This window comes from Borostomias antarcticus (assembly GCF_949987555.1).
Source record: "Borostomias antarcticus genome assembly, chromosome: 12".
In the NCBI taxonomy this organism is placed as follows: domain Eukaryota; kingdom Metazoa; phylum Chordata; class Actinopteri; order Stomiiformes; family Stomiidae; genus Borostomias; species Borostomias antarcticus.
This window is the reverse complement of record NC_140245.1, coordinates 11631273-11653487: the sequence shown is the minus strand read 5'-3', so window position 1 is coordinate 11653487 and position 22215 is coordinate 11631273. Positions and strand designations below refer to the sequence as shown.

At 46.5% G+C, this 22215-nt stretch overlaps 1 protein-coding gene across 2 annotated transcripts; it reads left to right on the top strand.

The window, feature by feature from the left end:
- Window positions 1–10505: 10505 nt before the first annotated feature.
- LOC311316238 (transmembrane 6 superfamily member 2-like) lies at window positions 10506–21324 on the top strand. Of its 2 annotated transcripts, none has more exons than XM_084447061.1 (10): window positions 10506–10898; window positions 11130–11233; window positions 11498–11595; window positions 12257–12360; window positions 12803–12885; window positions 13033–13157; window positions 13729–13830; window positions 14998–15090; window positions 17872–17991; window positions 19558–21324. In XM_084447061.1, exons 2-10 carry the CDS (start codon window positions 11164–11166, stop codon window positions 19762–19764), a joined length of 1002 nt encoding a protein of 333 aa, XP_084303187.1. In that variant the 5' UTR covers window positions 10506–10898; window positions 11130–11163; the 3' UTR covers window positions 19765–21324. The 2 variants fall into 2 exon arrangements, with proteins under 2 accessions (XP_084303187.1, XP_084303186.1); XM_084447060.1 differs by having other exon boundaries at window positions 10506–11046.
- Window positions 21325–22215: the final 891 nt, after the last annotated feature.

The window sequence follows — 22215 nt, the reverse complement described above, 5'->3', positions numbered from 1 at the left end:
GACACGTTGTCAAAAGGCTGGGCTCCCAGGCTTTCTGGGATGTATTGAACACTCATCCATGATCTGGGAGCAGATACAACACGCCAAGAGGGAAAAGACCAACCTCCACGTGGTGTGGCTCGACATGGCAAACGAGTACGGCTCTGTTCCACACAAGCTGGTTGAGGGAGGACACCACCAACAGGGTCATAACCTGGGCATCTGGCGAACTCCACAGTCACGGCTCAGCTTCCTTGTGAGAGAAGCGTATGAAACCCTTCCTTGTCCCCGAAACCTCTCCCAATGGTTCGGAAGCGAGGAAAAGTTCCCCAAGTGCAGCAAAGTCAATGCAGGCCTCCAACACATAATATCAGAGTGCAACGTTGCACTGATGCAGGGTCGCGTGGCGGCACAATCAGGTGCTGAGGAAGTTGGCAGAGCAGCTGGAGGGGTGCAGAGTTAGGGCAAACAACTCCTCAGATCCCCTTCAGCCAAACATATCATTCATCAGACCAGGAGAGGATGTGCAGAAGGCAGCAGCGAGAAGACCAACATGTCTGCTCACTCAGGGAAAGAATGGGAAATGTCGACCTGGGCACTCAGCTTGTCTTTCCAACCGAGATCACACAGACAACACTAAGACCAGATGTCGTGATGTGGTCTGCAGCTACCAAGAAGGTCCTCATCATTGAGCTTATCGTGCCATGGGAGGAGGGAATACAAGCGGCATACAAGCTCAAGCGGCTCAACTACTCTGATCTGGCGGTGGAGTGCAGAGAGGGAGGCTGGACTGCGAGAACTACTGAGAAGTCGGATGCAGGGGCTTTGTCGGGAAATCCACAATCCAGCTTCTCCGTGCTGCCGGGTTGACGGGACAAGCCTGAAGAAGTCCATCAAGGAGCTGGCGGAGGAGACGGAGAAAGCAAGCTACTGGTTGTGGCAATGGAGGAGGTACATGAGTTGGAGCTCAACACCCCCACCAAGCCACTGCCCCCCCCCCCACCTGGAGATTTAGTTTAGTTTAGTTTATTCGACATATCAGTTTAAAATACATGTCATGCATTAAAACAAATATCAAGGATAGCACAAAAAAGTCGTGGACTTATTTCCGTTGGGGTCCTTGGTCTCAACATAAAACACTTAAAACACAAACACATAAAACTACATAACAACATGTACACAAGATGTACTGGTCTGGGGGTGAAACATCCATGAACGGTGGTACCAGCTGATGACCCTGCAGCTGACCCAAAGTGCACTGGAGGAGGTGCGGCAGGCAGAGATGCCAAGCAGATAAAACACCATCTGTACATCGCAACAACCATCTAGCCTACTCTACTCTTCTCTAATCTCTTGTCTACTCAGCTGCTATTTTCATCTACTCTACTCTACTCCGGCACTGTCTTCATGATACATGATCTGAATGACTTAAAGAATAACTGAATTGCCTTCTGGGTAATATCTGAGCCCTTGCATGATGCATAGCATAATCTCTCTCTAAAACATACTGTAAATACTACACAGCAGTGCCACTAGAACCCTGCAGTGATTTTACGGACACGTGTTGAGTCCAAAGCGGGATAAGGAGCTTAAGAATGGTTTTGATGAATATAATCTATCAATCTCATGCATCCCTGTCTGTGGCCTTTGGAATACAATACTGATGTACTCTTCTGTATACAGATTTAAACACAACACGTTTGTACATTTGAATTTTGCACATGTGCATCCCTAGGAATCTACCCCCTTGTTAAGCATGTATTCTTTTGTAGCATGATTGAACAGTTCAGTTCATCTGTTTATTTGCCTTTCTTGTATATTATATAATGCACTTCTTCTTTTTTTTACTTTGAAAAAAGCTTTAACATGAACAGTAAAAATGTACAGAAACCCTGTATTCCCCTAATAAATCTTGTACAGTAACCATTTTGACCAATACCTGCAGAATGTATCAACACAGTCTCAGAGAGAAGGTGAGTCTCTCCATATAAAATACCCCCTGGACTATTGCTATCCACTCTCCTTTTGTTGGAGGTTCTTTGTTCAACCATTTCTTGGTTATTGCTTTTTTGCTACCAGCAGTATTATAATGAGGTACTTACCTTGAGTGTTAAATATGGTTGGCATATTGCCCACATATACATTGTCGAAACTACCCTCAATTTCAAAGTCCCATAATCAAATGTATTTCTGATATGATCTCTAGCCAATAGGATTGGAATGCTGGACATCCCCCAAAATGTGATAGCAATCAGCCATAGAATGGTCTCACTCTCTCCAGAAACCCCCAGCTCCTGGTCCACCACTAAGCATTTCCTCCTTACGGTCACAAAAAATGTCTATTGCACTTCTTGATATGATTGTTTGCATTTCTATATATTGTATATCATATTTATACTTGCACCTATTCTACTTTGTTTCATAATCTGTATTTGATGTCCCTTGAATGGAGCTGGTGTAACACTGAAATTTCCCCTCAGGGGAAAAAAGTAGGGTGCCTACCTACCCGTCTGCCTGCCTGCCTGCCTGCCTACCTACCTACCTACCTACCTGTCTGCCTGCCTGCCTACCTACCTGTCTGTCTGCCTGTCTGTCTGTCTGTCTGTCTGTCTGTCTGTCTGTCTGTCTGTCTACCTGCCTGTCTGCCTGTCTGTCTGCCTAGCTACAGTGTCCCGTAGCTATAACCTAACCAGAGGGGACAGATATGAGTCCAGTACTGTAGACTATAACAACAGGAGAAAAGTGATTAATGACACTGGGTGATTTGTTTTGGAATTCACAGATGTGTATGTGTCATTGGCCCACAGCACACATGGATCAGGTTCAATGAACTGCTTCTCCCCTCATCTTTTTCCCCGCAAATTTCTGAAGCAAATTCAGTAAGTGCATTGCTACACCACAAGGTGGCAGTAAAGGCTCACTTTTCATATTTAGTTGACTGCTACGCTCTACTGGCCTACTGTCTGGCCTACTAAAGAAAACAATCTCTAAATTAAAGCTGCTACGCAGCGATTAGCCGGGGCCAGGCAATTTCAGACAAGTTTAGGAGCAATAAGAGAGAGAATAGGAAGACAACAAGAAAGTTGACATTCCAATGTTCATTTTGCATCAGTTGAGGATTGAACTTTTAACCTCTGAGACCAAGCAACATCCTCTATCTCACTGAGCTAATTAGCAACAAATCATGTTTGGCTTCACAAATTGTCTAAGCCACCGCAGGATAAGAGGTCATAATTTGTTTCATCATAAAACACTGAACGTGTGGTATACAGTATGTAAAAGCCCACGTGAAAAGATGTTTGTTGATTAAAGTATACACATTGAAACAAATTATATAACAATATAAGTTGCTAAAGATACAGTATATCAATTTTGGTGTCAATTGAACAAAAAATGTGGGAGGAGATAGGTTTGAAATGTTTTACAGTTTATGAAAAAATCTGAGTGATGGACTTCAAAATTCCTGCAAGGTCAGAGCGTGTGAAAGTTTTGTCTCACTTTGGACTATGTTCACATGGTGGTTTTACAATGATAGCCCCTATGGATGATTTTGTAAAGTTTTAAACTTTAGACTGTTGCTGTAGCACCCCTCATAAACCCCCTAATAAACTAAATAAAGAAGGCTGCAGCACGAGTCCTCACTAAGACTAGAGGGAGGGCACACATCACACCAGTCTTACATCACTACACTGGCTATACCTGTCAGTTTTAGAATAAACTTCAAAATTATTTTATTAGTCTATAAATATCTCCACAGTCGCACCCCTGAATACATTTCAGACATGCTTGTCAGGTACATGCCCAATAGGGCTGCACGATTATGACAAAATATAATAATTGCGATTATTTGCTTCAAAATGGTAATTGCGATTAATAATTGCGATGAATATTTCAAAGTAATAGCTTTAGCGCTGCACAGTTTGCATATGACCTGCTGGGCTTGAGGGACATCATCTTTTTCGTAACCAAAATGCTCCCAAATCACGGACGTTGATCCCTTTCTTGCTACTAACTCACTGACCTCGTTTTCTCTCATTTTTTCACTACTCACGGCTGCAGGTACTCTTGTGACACTTGTCTTGACCAACTGCTATCTGTCTCAGTGAAATTGCTGCGCACAGCGCACTCAGTGGGAACGCATGTGATTGGTCAGACAGCATAAGCGCATGTGATTCGTCCGTGTAGTCCTAGCACACTCAATTCAAAGCAAAATTATTAATCACATTAATTGCGGCCTTTTGCGATTAGTTAATCGCGGAGGTCATAATCGCGATTTCGATTAATTCACGATTAATTGTGCAGCCCTAATGCCCAACAGACCACTCAGGTACTGAACTCCTAACAGTTCCAAAAGCCAGGACCAAGAGACACGGAGACTAGGGATGGGACGGTTTGAAATTTTTATATCATGGTTATAGTGACCAAAATTATCACGGTTCACGGTTTTATCACGGTTAGGGATGGGTCTCGTTAATTTTTATCGATACTGATACCATTATTGAGACTGCTTAACGATTCGAGTCTTTATCGATCCCACTATCGATCCCCTACTTTTTTAGTATTTGATGGAAAGACAAGACAACTTTAAATTCTTAAAAGAACTGAATTGGTATTGTTAAATTGTGACACTACTGATGCACAGGGCATAACGTGAAAAGACAAAAAATAAATTCGACTGCAAAAAATTAAATAAAGTAGCCTGTAGGCTAAACTTTACATAACAACATAACAACACACCATTACATAACAAATGGCTGCTCTTAAACAGTATTAGAGAAAGACAATCTCCCTCCCTCTTTCCATCCCCTTCTTCCCTCTCTCCCTCCCTCCCTCTCTCTCCATCTCCCTCTCTCCCACTCTGTCCCCCTCAGTACAGTATACTTTACACAACAATAACAATAACAACATGACATGACCAGGGGCCTCATATATCAAAGAGCGTGTAAATTCAGGTGTAAAAGACGGCGTACGACGAAAACGAGAAAAGGGCGAACTGCCGCGTACGACGAGAATATTTACACGCTTTTCGGATCTGTCAAACATGGCGTACACGCTGCTGCGCCGATTCCTCAAAGAAAAATCCGACGGTGTAGTAGAAGACAGCGGACGTGCACGCGCCTCGTGTTCCGCCCTCTCCACGCCCAAATTCAACCATATATGGTCAAAACTATGACAGCGCACATCGTGGATACCCGGAAGGAACCGACATAATATAGCGTGGAGCAAAGGCAAGACAATTACGTTTATGGAAAAACGCGGAAAGAAGATAAACTTTTCGGAGACGGAGGTGCATGTGCTTGTTGGTGAGGTCCACGCGAGGAAACAAATCATCTTCGGAAGGTAAGCTTTTTGTACTAGCCTACATTTGTCTGATTGCTCCTACAGTTTAGGTAGCCTACTGTACGTTTCGTGCATCCTGTATTTGGCGTAGGCTACACGGACATTCTGTATTATGTGGCTGTGAGGAAAGCAAACATTCTGTGGTAGGCTATGATTGATTTAGGACCAAAAACAGGGAACGATAACCCAGATGACCACTTCATAATGTTAGACCACATTAAACATTTTCCCCTCTGGGAAATTAAGACTCTCATCTAAATCACCTGGTAAATCACAGCATTTATTTGACTGCCAACAGAAAAACATATCAAATGAATATGGCTGCACAATGAAATGTTTAATGCATAATAAGGTGTACAGACAAACTCAAAGAAAATGACTGAAATTGTTTCTCCAGACTCTGACGTGGGGTGGGACTCAGAGGAGGGGGAGTCTGCAGTGGTCCTTGACCTGACGGTCGTGCCCCCGCCGGTTGCAGCCTCCACATCCAGCGCCACGACCTCCAGTGCCTCCACCTCCAGCGCGCCGGCCTCCACCTCCAGTGCCATCTCCAGCGCCTCCGTCTCCGGCGCCCACGCCTCCACCTCCGGCTGCCAGCGTCCCTGCCTCAAGGGTCCCTGAGGGCTGGGCTTCCTCTCAGACGCTGTGCTGGAGGCTCATGACCCTAGAGGCCCAGAGGGACATGGCAGAAGGGATTGGGGCAGTTGTGGGGCAGTTGTGCAGCAGTTGGTGGAGGTCACCACACTACACCACCAGAGCCAACAGGACATCCTCACTGCACTTCATTCCCTCACACATGCTGTCACGGACCTCACACTGTCACTCACTACCACACTCACGGACCTCACACAGTCACTCACTACCACACTCAAGGACCTCACAGTCACTCACTACCACACTCACGGACCTCACACAGTCACTCACTACCACACTCATGGACCTCACAGTCACTCACTACCACACTCACGGACCTCACACATTCACTCACAAACGCACTCACACACCTCACACAGTCACCCACCAACAGACAATAAAATGGTAAAAATGTGAACCTTACTTGTTTGTGTCTTCATAGCTGGCGCATGACCTCAGTGTGGGCCCTTTGGCCCCGCTGGTAAACCTCATGACGGGGAGGGGGCTGAGGGCTTGGGTCCTCATTTTGTGGTGGGGTCTTGACTGGTTCTCATTCTTATCAGCTTTGAATATATATCTTGCCAAACATAACAGAATGATGTACAAGGAGGGGACAGATACCTAGTGAAAGTACTATTGGTTGCTAGTAAAAAGACAATGAGGGCTTGGTATTAGGTGGAACCCCCAACCAAGGAGCAGTGGTGGGTGTTGTGGAGGAGATTTATGAGATTTATTTATGCATTGAGGATGCAGGAAGGAAAGTTTGAAGGGAGATGGGAAAAATGGATGGATTATAGAAGGAAGTGTGATGATACCACTAATATTAAAATTGTCATATTTGAGTAAGAGAAAAAAGCTGCAGGATGGAAGTACCCATAAGCTGTTATTGTAAGTTTTTATGTTTTATTGTATTGTCGTTGTATGGAAAATGCTAATAAAGATGAAAGTAAAAAAGACAAAGAATATGTATCTTGGCTATGCACACACCAACAAGCCAGCCGGCAGCGCCTGCCTCCAGTCTAGCCCCTACCCTGCTGTGCGCCAGGATGCATGAGTCATGCGTGGAGCCAGGCCACCGTGCCACTACACTTGTGATGAGCATGTCGGCGTCACATATGATTTGGGTATTAATAGTGTGCACATTTTTGCGATTCACATAGACGTATTCATTCACTGATGGTGCCCTTATGTGGGTGCAGTCGCCATCGCCGTCACCTCTTTGGAGTTCTATCTCGGCCAGTAGGCCGAGTAGCGCCGGATTCATTTAGGCGCGCATTACGCACAGGAGGACTGTCATTTATATGCTTACCAAACAGCAAACAGGTCCACATGATCACATATTAATGACAATCTAATTGGTCAATTATTGCCGTTTGATGGAGTGCCTGCATTAGGTGTGTGACATATTGCGCAGAAAGGTTTGGGACAGCGCATAGGTTCAGTTTGGGGAACAAATCCATATCGGACCATTAATGAGCCGGTTAGAGGACACGATCCTGCATTGCGATAGATGTTTGTGCTGAATTGGGCTATGAGCCTACAAGATTGTGCGTTCATAAACTTTCGCACTTATTCTCTCCATCAAACATTGTAATTCACCGACGCACCACCTGCGTCGCCAGTTCCCCGTGTTCAAAAAGGGTGTAGAAAACCGTGTAAATCGGTACGACAAGTTGAGAGGTGTCCTACAAAAGCGCGTAGAAATGCGACTAAATATCCGCCCTTTTGGCTTGATAGGTCGCGCTGTCGGGAAGGGGGAGGGGAAAGCGGTGATTAGGAGGAAGGGATTTGAGTTCTGGCAGAAGAGGTGGGATGAAGACCAGAAGGGGAGGGGGTATCACAGGGTGCAGAAGTCAGTTATGGTGAAGAACTACACTGCACAGAACAGGAGGGAGGAAATCGTCATGGCTAGACTCAGGTTTGATCACACAGGACTGAACGGCACCTTGTTTGTACTGGGGAAAAGGGGGAGTGGTACATGTGGGCACTGTGGAGCTGCAGAAAACACTGAACATGTTCTGTTGCACTGTCCCACCTATGAAGTAGAGAGAGAGAGACTCCGGGATAAGGTCAGAGAAGCCGGACGGGAATGGACTTTGAGGGGTTTACTGGGCACGGAGGGGGAGGGGGTAGGAATCTGCAGGAAGGCTCTATTTACTTTCTTGGGTGACACACGGTTGTGGGGCAGACTGTAGTCTGTGAGCACTAGGATGATGACATGATGATGCACACTCTTGTACAGTAGGTGGCGGTATGCACCTTTAAGCTGTTTGCGATCCGCCATAAAACCCAAGGAAGAAGAAGAAGTAGGTCGCGCTGTGGGGGGGGGGGGGGGGGGGGAATGGCGTACGCCTGAAATCGCGGAAAAGACCGTGTAAAAGAAGGCGTACCTCAGTGATATATGAGGCCCCAGCACTGCAGCTTGCTAACGTTAACCAGCTAGTGCTATAGCATTGTACATGCAAGTGCTATGCTATACACTATTAGGCTATTTTACGTCGACATTGACAGTCCTTAAATCTAGATGTCTTCGTTGCAAGCTAGATTCCCTGTCATCCGCTTGCTAAAGGCTACAAAAACGTCGTAGTGTAACTTAGACTACAGTGGGTCATTCATTCATTCACTAGTTGTGCCCAGTAACGTAACGTCACTGCACCGAGCTAGCAAGCCAACGGTAGCTAACTTTAGGTACCGCTCTCTAGCTGCAGTACGTTACTACTAGTCTAATGGATAAACCACTGTAAGTTATAGCTTTAGCCAGCCGATGACAGAGGGAATCTAGCTAGCAAAGAAGACATCTAGCATCTAGCACGCAACAAACGGGATTTATTGAGGTGCGCACAGCATGCATACCTGGGTGGTAGAAGAGGACGAGGGAGTTGGTCTGTCTCGCACTTTGAGACTATCAAATGTAGTTCAAGTCCCAATTCTAATCTGATGGGCACCATTTAAGTTCTTTAGCATAGTTGTATTTCCCCCCTTGCAGGAAAATATCCTGGTTTGCATTTCGCCTCCTCCTTTTCTTTCACTTTTGTGAAATGTAACCACACCTTAGATCGCTTTGTGCGCTCAGCCATATCCCCTGTTGATTCTCTCCGCCAAAATACATCTCACTTTCGGCCATGCCATGTTGTGTGTGTAGTGTTGTTGTTTTCGCCTGAAGTCAAAACTCCGCCTACGCGCTGCTACCTGTGTGGCTTTTCCTCAGAAATTGAAAGGGGATGAGGGTCAGAACGCATTTAGCATGTCATTTTTCAAAGTCAGACAGCATTTAGTATGATTTTTCAGTGACGTAGTCATGCAGTTATATAGTTATTTTTTTATGCACGGTTATCTTGATAAAGGAAAATTTAACCGGTTGTAGGATACTGTTTTCACTGCGGTTCACCGTGACACCGGTAACCGTCCCATCCCTTCTTCTTCTTCTTCCTTGGGTTTTATGGCGGATCGCAAACAGCTTAAAGGTGCATACCGCCACCTACTGTACAAGAGTGTGCATCATCATGTCATCATCCTAGTGCTCACAGACTACAGTCTGCCCCACAACCGTGTGTCACCCAAGAAAGTAAATAGAGCCTTCCTGCAGATTCCTACCCCCTCCCCCTCCGTGCCCAGTAAACCCCTCAAAGTCCATTCCCGTCCGGCTTCTCTGACCTTATCCCGGAGTCTCTCTCTCTCTACTTCATAGGTGGGACAGTGCAACAGAACATGTTCAGTGTTTTCTGCAGCTCCACAGTGCCCACATGTACCACTCCCCCTTTTCCCCAGTACAAACAAGGTGCCGTTCAGTCCCGTGTGATCAAACCTGAGTCTCGCCATGACGATTTCCTCCCTCCTGTTCTGTGCAGCGTAGTTCTTCACCATAACTGACTTCTGCACCCTGTGATACTCCCTCCCCTTCTGGTCTTCATCCCACCTCTTCTGCCAGAACTCAAATCCCTTCCTCCTAATCACCGCTTTCCCCTCTCCCTTCCCGAGCGGAACAGGCACCGAGATGACCTTAGTCAGCGCACCTTTCGCCAGTCGGTCTGCAGTCTCATTCCCTGTCACCCCCTCATGTGCCGGAACCCAATAAAACTGTACGTCCATCCCCCCCCTGTGAAGCCTAAACAAACTGTGATACAATTCAATAAGTAACCGTCCCATCCCTAACGGAGACACTGATCAGAATGAATAACTGTATTTCTGCAGATTTAATTGTGTATTTTCAATGAAGATAAAAATTAAAAAAAGAGTGAGATCGTAATAGTGGGAATTCCTGATTATTTATTATTTAGTAAACACAATAGTGTCAACATGAAAAAGTGAGTGCATGCACTGACAGCTAACAGTGCAGCACAGGTTGTGCAATCAACTTGACAGTCCAAAATGGCGGCGGCCCGGCTCAGCCCCTGGGCGTTTTGGTTCCATAGCAGAATGAATCAGTGATTGAATGAGTATCCCATCTTGGCATTTCATACTCTTTGATTGTGTTGCCTCTGTCTATGAAATGCGCTATACAAATATTTGATTTGTTATCGAAGTGATACCCGTTCCTAATACAGCGTAGCCTAATGATGAAGGTGCTCTAATAGTGAAATAGCCTACCTATCACGCCTACATTAATGGCCATACTAAAACACGATTAAGTAGGCTACCAGGCAATAAGCACAAACACATTTACCTATCCCTGAATGGTAGGCTACGTGTAATTCGCGGGATCTCGCGTGTTCCAGAACATTCTGAACTTTGAAACTTTTGAAATATTCCCAATGGAGGTGAAGTGAAGCCGATAGGCTGTGTTGGCCAGACGTTGCCTAATCAATTTAGATAGTGCCGCTAAGCGTTGAGTCACTCATTATCACATCACCGAACACGTAGCGTACTGAGGCGAGAATAAATCGCGTTTCGCGTAACGACCCTCAGACCAGCAGGAAGACGGTGGATCTAACCTGGGCGTGCGTGCCGTGGGGTTTTTTCTTTTTGCTTAAACGCAGAACGTTGTGCTTTTCCTTGTTTATTCGAGATGGGGCTGCCGGCTTTAAACGTGTTCCTGCTCTCTTTAACCGCTCCGGGAGTGCTGTACCTCTTAAACAACCTTCCTGCCATTCAAGAGTAAGCGGAATTCAGACGGGGATTATAATGAACGTGTTTTTATTGGACAGGATGTTAAGGTATCTGTGTGCTTTGTCTCTCAGGCCCCTTCCTCTGCTGGGACTTGGGGTGGTGATCATGGGCTGTGTGCTGCTCTTGGTGGTTCTCAGTGTCCGACACATGGAGGACGTTGACCCCCTATATTATGGTAAATTAGTCTACACACACACACCCTCTCACACACACACACACACACACACACACACACACACACACACACACACACTCTCTCTCTCTCTCTCTCTCTCTCTCTCACACACACACACACACACACACACAGCCTGGATCAGTCCTCTCTGACACTGATTTATTTGGAAGTGTCAATGATGTGTGTGTGTGTGTGTGTGTGTGTGTGCTTGCGCGCGCGTGTGTGTGTGTTTTGGTGTGCATGCCCGTGCGTCTCTCTCCTCAGTGTTTGCGTGGTTGTCCTTCTCCTGTCTGGTGGGCCTGACCAACGCCCTGGAGCAGGACGGCCTCATCAAGGGATTCATCACCTTCTACGCCCAGAAGGTCAGTAGAACCAGTGAACTATCTACGCCCAGAAGGTCAGTAGAACCAGTGAACTATCTACGCCCAGAAGGTCAGTAGAACCAGTGAACTATCTACGCCCAGAAGGTCAGTAGAACCAGTGAACTATCTACGCCCAGAAGGTCAGTAGAACCAGTGAACTAGTAGCCCAGAAGGTCAGTAGCACCAGTGAACTAGTAGCCCAGAAGGTCAGTAGAACCAGTGAACTATCTACGCCCAGAAGGTCAGTAGAACCAGTGAACTAGTAGCCCAGAAGGTCAGTATAACCAGTGAACTAGTAGCCTGGCGTCTCCATCCTGATCACAGGAGCTCATTCTGTTTCACTCCATAGCATTTTAGTGAATTGGGTCTCTGCACTGAAACATCCAGCCTGCCAGACATGGACCAAAAACACATTACACTGAAACATACAGCTTGCCAGACATGGACCAAAAACATAGATGCTGTAATCCTTCACTGCGCTGAACCTATTAGTCGGCTCCAATACCTGCGTTGATAGTTAACATGCAGCCAATGCCCCTGTATGTGTTGCAAGTCTGAAAGGGAGTCTTCTAAGTCCATGTGGGTGGGCGTCCATGGATACATGGCCCAGAAATCAACCCAACTAAAGGGCTCTGTCTGTGCTCCCCTGCCTGTCCTGTAGGGGGAGCCCCACCTGAGCACAGCCTACGCCATCATGATGTGCTACTGGGAGGGCGTGGTCCACTACCTCCTCTACCTCACCATGATCTACCTCATGTTTGAAGAGTAAGCTCTGCCCCTCTCTCTCTCTCCTTCTCTCTCTCTCTCTCTCTCCCTCTCTCTCCCACCCCCTCTCCCCCCCCTCTCTCTCTCTCTCCCTCTCTCCCACCCCCTCCCCCCCCCCCCCTCTCTCTCTCCCTCTCTCTCCCTCCTCTATCGTTCTTGTCTATCCTGTATGCGGTTTCTTGGCCATGTTAGCCTCTTGGCCAGGTCGTCATTGTGACTAAGTATTGGTTCTGGATTACCTGGTTAAATAAAGGTTGAATAGAATAGATAATAAAGCTAGTGTGTGGTGTACTCTAAAGTTATACAGGGCTCCTAATAACACCTTTGTTTTCTCAGAGTATAGGATAGGCAAACCTCACTGTGGTTTACTGTCATTCTTTATTGTACAAGGAAGAATTCCAGTGAGGCTCTGTTGAGGGTTTTCTGTTTCCTGTCTTCACAGGAAGTGCTATCGGAACCTGGGGCTGTTCTGGGCGGGGTCTTCCATAGCCCATCAGATCATCTTCATCCCAGGAGTAGTCATTGGTGAGAGCACACATGCACGCATGCACGCACACACACAAACACACACTCCTTTCTGCTTGATGAGATGTTCTGTACACTGAAGCTGATTGCTATTGATTGACAGGCGCTGTATAATAATAATATAGCCATTGTTTCTGGTGCGTCCAGGTAAATATGGCTCCAACATTCGTTCGGCCTTCTGGAGGAACGCCCCCTTCCTGCTGCTCCCTCTCTGGGCTGCCTCCGTGCTCTTCAGTAGGCCCAGAGAGCTGCCAATCATCCCTGCTGACAAGGTCAGGAACCATGGGGATGAGAGACCCGCCCCCAAGTAATATCTGCTCTGCTCTAAATATCTAAACACCAATCATATATTCTCTAGTTAAGAGGTAGTGTTAGGTCATGTTTTCAGTGGCGTTGGTTGGTTAGTTGTTTCTTTAGCAGGATTACGCAAAAACTACCAGACCAATTTTCATGAAACTTGGTGGAGGTGTGTAGGATGTGCCCAATTAGAACCCACTACATTTTGGAGCAGATCCGAAACAGGGGAGGGTCCTCGAGCCGGCCATTCACCTTTATTCACCTCCATTCATTATTTGGACTTAGCTCAGGAGGGAAATATCGGGACATGGGAAGGTCGCAGAGACACGGGGTTTGGGCTGGCTTAAAGCTCTCGACCTAACGAATGCAGCAATACCAAACATGCACAGAGACACAACATGCATTCATGGGCAGAGGTCTGTTCTCTCCAAGCATCATTTCTAGTTGTGTCTGTGTGTGTGCGTGTGTATTTTCGTGTGTGTGTGTGTGTGTGTGTGAGTGCGTGCGTGTGTGAGTGCGTGTGTGTGTGTGCGTGTGTGTTCTCAGGTAGTAGCAGAGCAGAAGAAGAGTCTTCTCTCCCGGCCGCTGGACCTGCTCCTGTCTCTGATGCTGCTTGGAGCCATGGGCCTGGCGCTGTTCAGAGGCCTAGTGAGAGACACACATACACACTCACACACACACAAGCACACACACTCACACACACACAAGCACGCACACACACACACACACACACTAGGGCATTAACGACTTCAGATTTTTTCAGGTTGACTTATCTATCAATAAAGTCGAAGTCGAGTCGACAAGTCGTGTGATGACGTCATCGCATTTACACAGCGGAGGAATAGTCTAGCCTACATAGATACAGCAACAACAACAACAAAACACCATAACATAATGGTCTGGGGGGTATTCCACAAAGCTGGCTAACTGAGTAAGCCTGACTTCTGCAATAAAGTAAAACCTGGAAAGTCTTCAAATCTGGAACATGGACTGAAGAAAAAAATTGCTTTCCGGGTTTCACTTTGTGCAGAAGTCAGGCTTACTTAGCCAGCTTTGTGGAATACCCCCCTGAAGTAAGTCAGCAATGTGTTCATTGGTCGCGGCATTCGCGTAGCTCATGTTAGCTCCCGTAAGGAAGAGTAATTATGGCCCGTGTGGATTTACTAACTGAGAAGACAAACCTGACGAACGTCGCTATCGCTTTCACATGTGCAAATTGAATTTGCAAACTGAGCAAACAATCGTCGCTACTAGTCCACATGTGGTATTGCGAACGTAGCTAACTAAGCAAACATTCGGTCATTTAAGCTGCTAGTTGTCTTGTTAGCTCCGATATGGCTAGCCAGAATAGTCTCTCCCTGTCAGTTGAATCGACACGCTCCACATACTACATAATGGAGAGCTCAGCAGCATGCAGCAATGTAGTTAGCGTAGCTAACGTATTGTATCAGCGCAAGAACTCATGAGTCTGGCGTTGAGAGTTGAGACCATCTCCGGTACAGAAACAGAGAGAGAGAGAGGGAAAAAAAACACGACTTTTCGACTCCTCCCCACACGCGCACACACACACATGACTTCACTGACCGCCCTAACACACACACGCGCACACACACACACACACACACACACACACACACACACATAGGCCTGGCGCTGTTCATAGGCCTGGTGAGCAACACGCACACACTCGCACGCACACACACACACACACACACACACACAGTGTTTTCACTTTGCTTGAACTGATCTCTCTCTCTCCCTCTCTCTCTCTCTCTCTCTCTCTCTCTCTCTCTCTCTCCCTCCAACCATCCTCAGGTGGTTCTGGATTGCCCCCTAGACGCCAGTTTCACCTACATCTACCAGTATGAGCCCTACCTCAAAGACCCGGTGGGCTTCCCCAAGGTCACGGTGAGTTTCCTCAGGGTCAGGATGAGTTTCCTAAGGGTCAGGGTGAGTCTCCAGGGTCAAGGGGGGGTTTCCAGGGTCATGGCGTGTGAGGCGTTCAGTCAGACAGGTGTGATCTACAAAGGTATATGGACAGGTACCCGGTATTCCACCCCTAAGGGAATACTTGTGGAGTTAGCTGCATCGAGGGCTGCTAACAGGCTTCGTCTACAAAACAGCAACAGTTCTCATCAGATCATGTCATGTCTTTTTTGACCCGTGCAGTGGCGTGCAAAGACATTTTGGGGGGCAGGTGCTCAGTGAAAATTGAGGGGACCTTGCGCGGCGGGGGGGGGGGAGGGGGATAATTTGTAATTTGATTGTCGCGCGAGTTGTTGACTGGGGGGGGGAGGTGGGGGGGGTGCTGACAGAGATTTTTGATTGTCGCGCAATCAATTGTTCAATCAATCAGTCAATCAAAGCTTTATTTGTATAGCGCATTTCATACCCAGAGGCAACACAATGCGCTTTACAGAGAACAAGGGAGGTGGGCATACGACCCACCTCTACATATTCCAGAGGGAAGCAAAAAACTGTAATCACCCGGGGGCCAGATAAGTGAGCTGTAAAAATTCTTCCCTGACCCCTCTCAACAAGGCGATTGAGCAAGCTCCAGGAGTATGTTTGTCTACCGGCTAAGAACATTTATAAAGCAATACATTACATTAAATTACATTTCAGAGTAAGAGAGGCTAAAAAAGCATAATAGAAGAGACATGGCAAATACTGGTGTGTGTTTGCTATGGCCCCGGCCTAGAGCCGGAAGTGGGCTGGTGTATGTCTGTGTGTACGTGTGTGTGTGTGTGTGTGTTAACTAAATGCTACGACATCCACAGCAGACACAGGGGTATCTATTGGACTCTGCTGGTGACAGTGGGGCATCCACTGGACCTGGTTAGAAGATAGGAGGGAGAGAGAGAGGCACTAGGGAGAGGGAAGGCAGAACAGGGTTAGTAGCACACAGAGCCATAAAAGCAACACGGATATTAAAACAGGCAACCTGGAGCAAGCTCCTGGAATATATTTGTCTATCGGCTAAGAACATTTATAGAGCAATAAATTAGATTAAATTAAATTTTCAGAGCAAGAAAGGCTAAGAGCATCAGGTCCAGGCCTAAGCCGGATGTGGACTGATGTGTGTACGTGTGTGTGTGTTAACTAAATACTACGACATCCACAGCTGACACGGGGGTATCTATAGGACTCAGGGTGGTCTGTGGGCGACAGTGGGGCATCCACTGGACCTGGTTAGAAGGTAGGAGGGAGAGAGAGAGGCACTAGGGGAGGCAGAAAATGGTTAGTAGCACACTGAGCCATTGAAGCAACACAGCTGTCAGAACAGAACAAGCCTGTTTCAGGGTAACCAGCTTCTGTACACTACTTGATATACATACAGTGCATAGCAGGATAAACACCAATGTATACAGAGGATTCACAGGTAGGTTTGAGGCTGCCTTTCTGTGTCTCAAGGTCCTGGCTAGTGATTGTAGGCTAGGTCGAAAAGGTACGTCTTGAGATCTCGCTTGAAGACCTCCGTTGTTTCGGCCCTTCTTAGGCACTCCGGTAGGGTGTTCTAGAGGTTGGGGGCATAGAAACTAAAAGCTGCCTCTCCGTGTTTCTTGGTCCTGGCTTTTGGAACTGTTAAAAGTTCAGTACCTGAGGATCTGAGTGGTCTGTTGGGAATGTACCTAACAAGCATGTCTGAAATGTATTCTGGTGAGTGACTGTGGAGAGATTTATAGACTAGTAGTAGTAGTCTATTCTAGAGTTGACAGGTAACCAGTGTAGTGATTTTAAGGCTGAGGACTCGTGCTGCAACATTCTGTATCATTTGTAGCTTAGAGATTGCTTTCTTTGGTAGGCCTGATAGTAGAGCATTGCAGTAGTCCAGTCTGCTTGTGATGAAAGCATGCATTAATCTTTCGGTGTCAGCCTGAGAGAGAAAGGGTTGCACCTTGGCAATGTTCCTTGGGTGGTAAAAAGATGTCTTTGTAATATTCTTGATGTGGTTTTTGAAATTAAGATCTGAGTCAAGTATGACACCTAGGTTTTTAGCCTGGCATTTGTTGACGGGGGGGGGGGGGAGACTCTGGTTAAGATTACCAATAACAAATTCTACCGACATTTGTCGTGTGGTGGTCATCATTACGTTAAATCCATTCATTGAGGCTCAGCTGTTTGGCGCTGTATGAGACTTACTTCACAACAGAGACATTTATACAACACAACAGTTATAGTTTGGCAACTGAGGCCAAACAATACACTCGTTTCGTTTATGTGTTACCTGGCTGGTTAGCTGTCATCACTCGGGTACTCTGGATGGGGAAAGGGCAGTGGAGGAGTAGCGCGCCTCCGTTTGTGTCCGCTTTTCACGTTTACCGTTGATAACGGAAGAGAGGGAGGGGCACGGGTATGTGCGCGGGAGGGGGTGGGCGGGGGGTGCTGGCAAAATTACAACTCATTTTGGGGCATTATTATTACACGCTTTTAATCGAGAATTGATCGATGTCACCATGGGCCACATACAGTAGGCCTACACTGTTTAAAAAAATAAAAATAAAAAAACACTTTCAAAGGGGCACTTGCCTTGTCCAAAGGGCAGGTGCTCTAGCTCCACCTCCTGTCTATCTGTGCTCGTCCCTGGACCCGTGCATGAGTCCCTGAGGACTGAGCAGAAAAATGACACCAGACAAGCCAGTGCTGTTTTTAGCACACCTCTCTTGACCCGTGGCCGCTGCTCTGCAGATGCTGGTGTACCTGTTCTACGCCCTCCCTCTTCTGGCCGTCTTCATCTATGGACTCCAAGTCCCAGGGTGCACCTGGATGCTGGACTGGACCATCTTCTTCGCCGGGGCCATCGCCCAGGTAACACTGAATTCAGTTCAGATAACTTTATTTTTCTGTGAGGAACTTTGATCCGTTGACGGTCACCGCTACACCTGTTGCCGTGACAGCACGACCATGCTTGAGCTGGCTCAGCTTCAGCCAATGACGGTCCCCCACGCTGCAGCCAACCACGGCCCCCCGCGCTGCAGCCAATCACGGTCCCCCAGACAGGATTGAACAGACGGCCCAGCGGTCTTTCAGCGCAGCTGTTCATTATTTAGTGCTCATGTGTGTAAGAATAAGTCATCATCAGTGGCGGTGTGAGTAAGAGAGGGGCTGGGCCTTCGACAAGTTTGATCACCGTAAAATGTGTGTATGTGTATATATATATATATATATACACAGTAGGACCCCACTTATCCGAACCCAACGGGACCGAAGGTCGTTCGTATCTCTGAAATGTCCGGATGACTGAAACATATGTTAAAATGCACCAAATTCAATAAGTGGTATACTTGTTTCATATAGACTCATAATGGATCGATAAATACCCTTAATTCCTTGTGAAAACGCATCAAAATTGCAATCAAATAGCCAACTAAACTCATAACCTAGCCTATAATAGGCCTACAGTAGCCTAGAATAAAATAAACAAATTTCCACTTGTGTGCATGCTTTGATCAAATACAGTACTTTATTCTCAAATGAGGCCTACGCTAGATCGATAGGCTACTGTATTCGCAGAACAAAATGGTATAGCCTAAAAACAACCCAACATTAGAACAATTAGAGCAAATGATAATAAATAAATAAATGAAATGACAGACAAGTTGTCGTGTCTTAAGCTATTGCAGCCTAAACAACTGATGTAGGCTAACGTGGCCTAGGCTGTAGGCTATTATTTAACAAATACAGTAGGTCTAGTAGGCTAATCCACATGCCCACAACACGTCTGTGTTCCTGAAGTCCATTAACTGGGAACGAAAAATGACTCGATGCTCCTCTGCTTCAGGTTGCTGACGCACTTTCTGGCTACCAAGGAATGCAGCTCTCGCGCAGCAGACTCGTTTGCGTTTTGCGTTCGACATTAAAATAACAAAGAAATTAAACGTGACAGTAAGCTACAGCCTACAGGCAACATATAGGTCTACATACAGTTCTTTTTATTCACAGTAGGATACAGTACGTGTTTATTATGACAGATTTAAATTCAAGTAGGCCTACAGTACTGTAATGAAAATCCCACCAGTAACCAGATAGCAGGCTCAAAAAAAAAAGTTTTTTAAGGCTGTCCGGTAGACCGGGAGGTTCGGATCTCTGAAGTTCGGATGAGTGGGGTCCTACTGTGTGTATATATTTATTGACTGACAGAGAGACAGACAGACAGAGATTTATATATATATATATATATATATATATATATATATATATATATATATATAGACAGACAGACTGACAGAAAGTATAATAGAACAAGTAAATTAAACAATTGATTACAAAATGTGACAACTGTTTCCAAAGGCTTACCCTGGCGTATGGGTGATGCCACTGACCTCTGACCTCTCTGAATATCCAGTAGTCCCCTGACCCTCCTCTCTTCCCCAGACCCAGTGGTGCCACGTCGGGGGGGCTGTCCACTCCCGGACCCCCTTCACCTACCGGCTCCCCACAGACAAGCGCTGGACGATCGTCTCTGTCAACCTGCTGTTCGCTGCCATCCCCGTCCTCCTGGTGCTGCGCTGCCTCGCCAGTCCCATGTTCTTCATGACCGCGCCCCGGGAGCAAGTAAACCACGAGAAGAAGACCAACTAGCTCGCCGTCCCGACCGCAGCCCTTGACCTGAGGAGCACGGACCGGTCAAGACGCTGCAGCACCGTTTAGACAGTAGTGACTCCTTCTGTTCCCCGACTCACCTGCAGCTGGTGGATGTTTTGTGAAGCTGGTGGATGTTTTGTGAATGACCACATTGCCAATGTTTCCTTCTAGCCAAAGAGGAATCATCTGTATTGTTCCCACACCAAATGGTTGAGACACTCACTCACACTTTCTCTTTGTTTTACTAAACAGCTACACAACTTAAAGCTTGTGACTTTTTCGGGACTGTGTGCCCTACATCACCAAATTCACTACAGCGATGTTTCTGACCGAAGAGGAATCATCTGTCCTGGTCCATTTAGGAAGCACTGCCCTCGTTATCAACACACTTAGAATATTTCCAGCTTCCTGGTTCATTATTCCCCTTCACCCAACTGTGTGGAGATTCAACCCTGAGTTGAGGTGTTCAGGATGACATCACAGGACTGTGTGTGTGTGTGTGTGTGTGTGTGTGTGTGTGTGTGTGTGTGTGTGTGTGTGTGTGTGTGTGTGTGTGTGTGTGTGTGTGTGTGTGTGTGTGTGTGTGTGTGTGTGTGTGTGTGTGTGAGAACCTTGCTATCCTGGACCTGTCATCAGCATCAGCTACACTCCCTGGATGGACTGTTGGACCCAGATAACAGCTGGTGGTGATGAGCTATCTCTCCCCCAGCCTGCCAGAGGCCACACACACACACTAACAACACACACATCCTCATTCTAACAACACACACACAACACGCACATCCTGACAGTAACAACACACACACAACACGCACATCCTCACACTAACAACACACACACAACACGCACATCCTCACACTAACAACACACACACAACATGCACATCCTCACACTAACAACACACACAACACGCATATCCTCTCACACACGCACACACACACACATACAGGCCCAGCGGCACCCAGACTAACAGCCTTGTAAAGCTGGACTCTGCCCAGCCCCTCAGATATTGAGCAGCTAGACACCAGACCACACGTTCAGGCCAGGATGACACACACACACACTCCAGTTGGGTGTGATATAGTTTCAAGATTATTTATCAAGTTGATTTCAGTTTAAAGTGCATTTTACAATGGGATCTTTATTTCCATTTAAAGAGCACTTTAAGACACACCTGACAAGAGGCTCAAACTATTATTATGATGTAGTCATTGAGGAAGGTTCAGAGCAGATGTGGAGGGGCTGGGATGTTGACGGCGGTAGATAAGGGAGATAGTACTGCAGGTTTCACAACACACAGGGCTGATAGTGTGACATGATCTAGAGTCAGTTGAATGGGTGAATATCAAAGGTCTTATTTCTTTAGATTTCTGTGCACACGTGTTATGAAAGTTGAACTATGGTAAGGTGGTATTTAATTTGGAACATGAGAAATGGTGTTGGCAGTTTGCCATGGTTGCCAAGGGCTGTGGGTTTGGTGGGGGCAGAGAAATAGATTTTTGATGTTTGATAGGTGAATTTATTAAATTACGTTTGTTTAAGATCGTCCTGTGTTTTTGTCACTCGTTTTCTAGTTGGTGGTTTACTGAGGAGACCGTCCCTATCTCCACCTATCATCAGCCTTGTAAAACTGTTTGTTTACCTTTGTTCATGTCATGTCTGTCTGTCTTTGAACAGGGGGGCAGAGTCTGACCAGACGTGGCATGCTAGTCCTCAGTCCTGGAGAAAAACACAGGTTTTGTTCTTAATCAATCAAATCAGTGGCCACTCGGTCCAGAACTCTCATTCAGTTAGTGGCCCCTCCCCTGGTCTGGCTCAGTTGACCTCCTAACGGTTGTCTCATACTGAGGATGTCTTCGTATCCTTTGGACAGCCTTTGGCACAGTAGATAGATGTGTTATTGATCCCCCTAGGGGGAGACTTGGCGTAACATAACAATTTGTCCTTCCTGGCTGTGAATCCCAGCCAGAGGTGCTTGGTACAGGTCTCCCCCTACTGATAAACTAGTCTATGTGAGGAACCGGGCAGCAATAGGAACCAAAGCACCCTGTCCTCTGAAGAGGGGGGGGGGCGATAAAAAAGGACCAAAAAACAAGATGAAGTAATGCGAACAAACTGAAGATGAAACTGGTCTAACAGATTGAGCTGTTGGATCCTCTCCATCATCAATTTTATTTTCCTGTTCTGTCTCTCTCTCCCCCCCTCCCTCTCTCTCGCTCTCCTTTTCTGTCACTCTCCCCTCTTTCTTTCTCTCACGCTCTCCCTCTCCATCTCTCTCTCTCTAGTCTCTTGTGGATTAAAAATCTTACTTGGTTTAGTTTAGATTTCAAAGAACACACTGAGTGGTCGGTCAAGCTGGTTTCAAACAAAGACAATAAGTTTATTCTATGTTACGATTTGCAAGTCGGACTCAAGCACAGGAAGTGAATCCAGGCAAGAGTGGGTGAC